Raw genomic sequence first — 6,644 nt, 5'->3', positions numbered from 1 at the left:
GGTCCAGGCATCCCTCCGGGTCCACTCTTGGCCCAGGCATTTATCACTAGGCCATCGGTAGTCTTGTATCACTATGACCGATTATTATAGGCCCTATGGTCTCGAGGGTATTCTTTCACCATGCAACGAGCCGATATTCGATGTGTCACGCGTTCAGGGTCAATCGGATTTAGGGGGAAATACTGGGATGCAGTCCTATTCGTCCCCACGAGATATCCCGTAGCGAACCGCTCTCACAGTCTCACCTCCTAATGTGATTCCTATATAACTATGCAGAGTTTGGATTTTATCAACAGGTTCTGCCTACCTTTTGTTGGGCGCGCGCGAGGTGAGACTGCAGGAATCGGTCCGGTGCTCCGGGGTCCCGAGGTCGTGCCGCTCTCCGTCTCTCGTTTCCCAGTTGCGTGTTCAATTCAGAAAAAATCACGTCGTGGGTCACCAAATTGTTGGGAAAAACGGTCTGTCTAGCTACTGGACCAGATAAAATGAGACGGAGAGGTAATAAAGTCTATCGGCACGAGGACCTTGGATTTATTAAGTAAAGTGGCAACGGTTATACAGAGTCATAAAGCGTGAGAAATCGAATATGTCTAAGTCCCTAATCAGCGCTGATGGTTCGTCTGGAGCTTCGCCTCCGTGGAAGGTCTGCTTCAGAAGAAGGTGAAGAGTCCCTGTGTGGTGCAGTCTTATGCTGTATCCTCCTCTCGATGAGGTGTGTGCGTTTGAGGTGTGTGCGGTTCTGTGTGTTTTGGCTCCCAGGCCCTGAGAGAGCTTCGTAACGGGGAGAGTTCCTCGTGTCTCGGTGTGATAAATTAAAACGGGGGAGTGCCCCCCGAAGTGTCTCGTGTCACGTGTGTGATAATTTAATGTGGCTCTCAGGCCCCTGGTGTGGGCAGAGGTATCTCTTGGTTCCTCCTAACGGGGAAGAGCTCTCAAAATGTCTCCTGTGTGATAAATTAATGTGGCTCTCCCGTTCTGGAGATGATACTGGTGCATTGTCTGAGTGTCCACCATCTGCCTGCCTGGGAGATGGGGCCTTCAGCTCCGGCCTTGACCTGACTATATATTATCATGTTTGTGTTATGTGTTCGTTGGGTTTAGAGCAAGAGTCGACTATATATTAATGTGCCTGCCATGTGATGTGCTCATCAGGTTATTTTTCCCAACACCCCACATCACAACTCATTACAATGGGTGCCCGGTCATTCAGCTGTTCAGCACCCAGGCTCTGGAACTCCCTCCCCCCACACATAAAACAGTCAGACACCATTACAACCTTCAAGTCACAACTCAAAACTCACCTGTTCAAACTCGCACACAACGTCTAACTGATCACTGTCTTGATTGTTGATTATTTTTCCACAATGTCTTGTTTTTAAACGATTTATGATAACTTTATGCTCTGTAAGGTGACCTTGGGTGTCTTGAAAGGCGCCCTTTAAATTAAATGTATTATTATTATTATTATTAAAGACAGATGTTAGTCAAAATGCATTCATTTCCTTATAGTATATTTACGGATTCTGTGTTTCATAATAAAAACAGCTAGTGTGATAAACCTGCTTAGTGCATACACTCTGAATACTCACTATTTTTAAGCAAGCAAGATTTCATTCAATTTGGATATGTTTATTATAGTTTGGGAAGTAACTCACCATCCGCAGCCTACACATTGGCCCTTAGGCAGTACTCTCAGTAACTGTTACATACTTAAGACCCACCTCTTCTCTTTGACATGTATTTTAAGCTGAGCTCGACACCTTGACTATCAATTCTACGATGTTATTTTTTCTTCCTATGTTTGCTATTTATTGTTTATTATTTGATCTGATATTATTAAAAATGGACTTGACTTAATACTTACAATACTGAAGTCAAAAGTAGCCTCTGTGGCAAAATACCAGGCGTACTGTAATGAGAGACACATGTGAGACATATTTAACATGAGACAGCTTTGTCATTACTGAGAAAGTACTCACAAAATGAAATGTGAAGTGTTGGGAAAAATAACCTGCTGAGTACATCACATGTACATTATAAATATAGCTAACTCCTACCCTAACCTGATGAGCACATCACATGGCAGACACATTACAATATAGTCAACTCTTGCTCTAACCCAACGAACACATAACACAAACATGATAATATATAGTCAGGTCAAGGCCAGAGCCAAGGCGCCATTTCCCAGGCAAATGGTAGACACTCAGACAATGCACCAGTCATCCTCAAGAACGGGAAAGCCACATTAAATTATCACACAGGAGACACTTCGGGGGGCACTCCCCCGTTTTAATTTATCACACCGGAGACACGAGGAGCTCTCCCCCGTTAGGAGGCATAGACCAGGGGCCTGGGAGCCAAGGTCCAGCGAAAACACACAGAACCACACACATCTCAAACGCACACACCTCATCGAGAGGAGGATACAGCATAAGACTGTATCACTCAGGGACTCTTGATCTTCTTCTGAAGCAGACCTTCCACGGAGGCGAAGCTCTGGACGAACCATCAGCGCTGATTAGGGACTTACGCCCCGTGCCCACTACCTCCGTCAGTTGTCCGTTGCCCATTGACTTTGAATGGGGACGGTCGCGCAATGCATTGTGGATCCGTCCGTTGACTTGGAGCGTTCGCCACCGTCAAAAAGTTGAAAAATTTTCAACTTTTTCGGCCGCGACGGATCCGTCATCCAATCAGATCGCGTATGCAAATGTAAGCACTGTGACGCGACTCGGGCTCTGACGATACTGGAAAGCGGGAAAGCGGGTCATCTTGCCTCGCAACAAGCAGGAAGAAGCGGGAAGAACCCGGCGAAACGATTTGATTGGCTGACGGTTGCCTCTGCAAAGACTACTCCCCCATCCGTCAGCCACGCCTTCCCACGTCCGTTGACTGACGGTGCAGTGGGCACGAGGCGTTAGACATATTCGATCTCTCACGCTTTATGACTCTGTATAACCGTTGCCACTTTACTTAATAAATCCAAGGTCCTCGTGCCGACAGACTTTATTACCTCTCCGTCTCATTTCATCTGGTCCAGTAACTAGACAGACCGTTTTTCCCCTCAGAAGGGGTGATGCCAAAAGGAAGTTATCTGAGGCTTCCTATGCACACTTGAATTTTAAAACTCAAATTCTTTGAAAATGCAATGAAATGAGAACACCCATTTAATGGGATACCTTAAAAGCAGTATTTAGAGGAGAAGTTATAGAATTTTCTTCGTATAAGAAGAAAGAAAGTAATAAAAGAAACAAACAAATTGAAAGAACAAGTACGGAAATAAAAATTAAGTCTGGAGCAAAATATTTGAGAGAATATAAAAAAAAGTTTAAACGGAAATCAACAATCTAGTTACACATAGTTGTAAGACAAGTCTTGTGTTTCTGAAACAGCAATTATGAAAGCACATCTAAATCTATGAAGATATTAGCCTGGAAACTGAGGAAAACGTTTTAACTTCATAATGGCAATATGACTCACCATTAACTTGAAAACCACACAGTCATTCCCATGACTCTGCTTTGGAAGCCCCTATATGAAAAAAGGCAGAAATAAAGCAATGTAGCTGATTATGACACAATAATTCAGGGACAAGTTCTGGACCCCAGGAAGACTAGCTCTCACTCCAGTGTGTTGCTAATGGCTGGGGATCCTAATAAATCAAATCAAACATTGCAAACAATGCCTCAAAATCCAGAGCCATCTTCTCTGTCCAGGATCCCGCAACGATGCGCTGTGCAACATCCCTATTCAATGAAGAGCAAAACGAAATCTCATATCAAAAAGTCCACATATGTCTGGTCCTGTAGGAGAGGACCAAAACATAAACCAGAACAACTGTTGCTTCGGAACATGAAACACAGTTGTAGAAAGGAATGCAGACAAGAACATGTTCAAACCATGCAAACTGGTCAATTGTAGCTTATTGGCAAAAGTTAAACTAGGAGAATTTCTGTTTCCCTTTTCTTTTGATTGTGTTGGAAAGATGGCTATTAAAAGTCAACTTAAAAGACCATCTGTCTGACTGAGCACTCCTTATTTCCACAGTACCTCCTGACTGAACTTTTGTCTCTTGAACTGATCTTAACAGAAAACTTACTGGGAAATGGAGCAGAGGATCACAGTTGGAGGGAGGGGAGGGAGCTACGTTGGGGGTACATGGAGGTTGGCAATATAAATGTCCTTTCCCTATAAAATTCAGACAATCCTACAATCAAACAACAATGCTACATGTAACATAAAGATATGGCTGAGTGCTATTGTCTATTGCTCACAATTATGCAAGAAAGCCTCAACATTTACACAACCTATTAATCGAGTCAAAACACACCTGCATATTACCCATCTTCTAGACCAAACTGAGGCACGCATTTCCTACCTGTTGGTTTAGTTTACACACAGTGTCAGACAATAAATTCCAGATGGGGTTTTATTAAAACATGCCTTAACCATAATATTGGACAGTTGTAAATCACCATTGAGTCGATGTCCCTTTGAAGTCCAAGTGTCAGGAAGTTAGACCTTGACAGGCAAGTAGGCATATGTTTGACGATGAGCTCCTCACCTGGCCTTTTTTGATCCAGGACATAGTTGATCTGGGGCAGTGTGTAGAAATAAATCAACAGGCAAAATTATTGATTTCCCAAATTAATAATGAAATATAAACACTTATCATAGTATATTAAGACATTGGTTTACCAGCTGCTCCCTAAGGGGGTGATGACCCTTTAGGGTCTATGAGGCTCTGCAGGGCTTCAGTGTTGACAATATTGTCAAGACCTCACATTTCTCTGTACATTGGTCCAGGTGGTGCGGATCCATTTGCACTGTAATCAAAAGGCAGAACATCGTCATGACTTGATCCATGCACATCTTTAAAGCAGTTATACAGACGAAATAGCAGGATGTCACCTCACCTTTGGAATTAGCTGGAGCTGAAGTGCCAATTGAAAACAGTGCAGATGCTGTAAAAGGTTAACAAGGATTCAAAAATAATAGTGGTGAAGATAATGTAATATTAATTCTATATATTAATGTTTAACGATACGCACCCATTATAGCCTTTCCAGTCTGATCAAGAGCAATGTCCTCTGATACATTATTCCGAAGGTCTGTCAATATCTTCTTGTTAACCATCACATTGTGGTGGTGTATCACAGATCGCATGAGAAAGACATGGCTTCCTGGAGACATCATGTTCATAAAGTAGTTATTTTTTCTCATTTTTGAGGAAAATTGCTCAGCTGTCTGAGAGTTCACCCAGCCACGGAGTTCAGGGACAAGGCCAATTTTTCGAAGGCAATCTTTTGGATCCTTAGTGTTTGCCTTCATGGAAAATGTCGTACAGTGCAAAGTGGTCTGAAGATACTGTACTTGGGTGTGCATTTATGTCTGCATGCTCCTTCTTCAACTTCAGCCAGGGTAGGTTGATTTCTAATTCACCTTTCTCAGCAGACTTGAGATTTGTTGGTGTTGCTTCAGCCAGTCGCCCTTCATGTGGCCTGAATGGTATTGTTTCAGGCTCACGCAAGTTGGTGTGAGTAACCAACCCCCTGGCAAAGTCGTAGATCAACACATTTGGCAGGTGTTTAAAGGAGAGTAGCATGTCAGCATAATCCCGTGGACTTTCTGCTCTCAAATTGAATTTGACCGAATTTACAATACCACAAGGGCACATTATCTGCCCAGCCACCTTAACAAGAAAATAAATTGCAATGTAAGTACAATGACAACAAAGTGACTTGTTGATAGTGTTAAGATGTCAGTTAGATACATACAATTTTCTGTAAACAAAAACTATGGAAAAAAATTGAATAATAACTTACCAGATGCACCCCAGACCTTTTGGAACACCTTGTCATATGTACTGCAGCTTTTCATCTGTTCCCTCAATCGCAGGATAAGATCCATTTTTGATCCAGAGGAGTCAAGGGCACAGTGTTTCACCAAGTTCCTCACAACATCAACCTATGAAAACAAGCACGAGTACCTCAATCAATAAGCTGTTGTAGACAGACCTCAGCTAAATTGTATTAAACACTTGAATATGTTATATTATGAATGGAAATTTAATAATATAAGTTTGGGGGAAAGGTAGCCTCACCTTCAAGTTCATTATCTCATCGGTCAATCTCTCCTCTGTGATTTCTACCTCTTCCTGCTCTAGCACCGTCGACTGGTTCCTGCCTTTGCCCTTCATATATTCAGTATTAAGAACTATGTTGCTGTTCCTGGTCTGAGGACCTATCCACGGTGCCCATGTGTCATAGGATGGGGACAGCACACATGGGTTTGAAGCGTTACCTAGGTAAGAGACAAAAACACAATGCAAGCAAAAAACATTAAATTGGATATTCTGGTGCAAAGCACCAGAATTACTTCCCTTACAATTCCTCCAAGTTGAAATTCTTTACTTACTCTTTACAAAGCCCTGGCAAAGGATCTCTTGGCTAATACTATGCCAGAAGTCTTCAATGTCGACCCGGCCATCAAATTCAGGTGGTGGCTCTTTAAGGTCACTCACTGAAAGACAAACAGTTGTCTAAATAACAGTGGTCACTGTAACATACCCCACAAGAGATGTGAAAAAATAACCACTCACCTGGCATGCTGAAGACTCCCTTCTTGTGCAAATCCATAAC

The 6,644-nt window shown here is 42.7% G+C and overlaps 1 protein-coding gene across 1 annotated transcript; it reads right to left on the bottom strand.

Moving 5' to 3' along the window:
* Positions 1–4,829: 4,829 nt before the first annotated feature.
* LOC132449507 (uncharacterized) lies at positions 4,830–5,772 on the bottom strand. Its single transcript, XM_060041189.1, is given in 2 exon segments — positions 4,830–5,325; positions 5,327–5,772. Coding segments are annotated over 2 exon segments (639 nt in total). The 5' UTR covers positions 5,681–5,772; the 3' UTR covers positions 4,830–5,040.
* Between the last annotated feature and the right edge of the window lie 872 nt (positions 5,773–6,644).

The sequence above is a fragment of the Gadus macrocephalus genome, chromosome 2 (assembly GCF_031168955.1).
Source record: "Gadus macrocephalus chromosome 2, ASM3116895v1".
Lineage (NCBI taxonomy): Eukaryota > Metazoa > Chordata > Actinopteri > Gadiformes > Gadidae > Gadus > Gadus macrocephalus.
The sequence above is the reverse complement of the archived record's forward strand: the minus strand, read 5'-3'. Positions and strand labels throughout refer to the sequence as shown.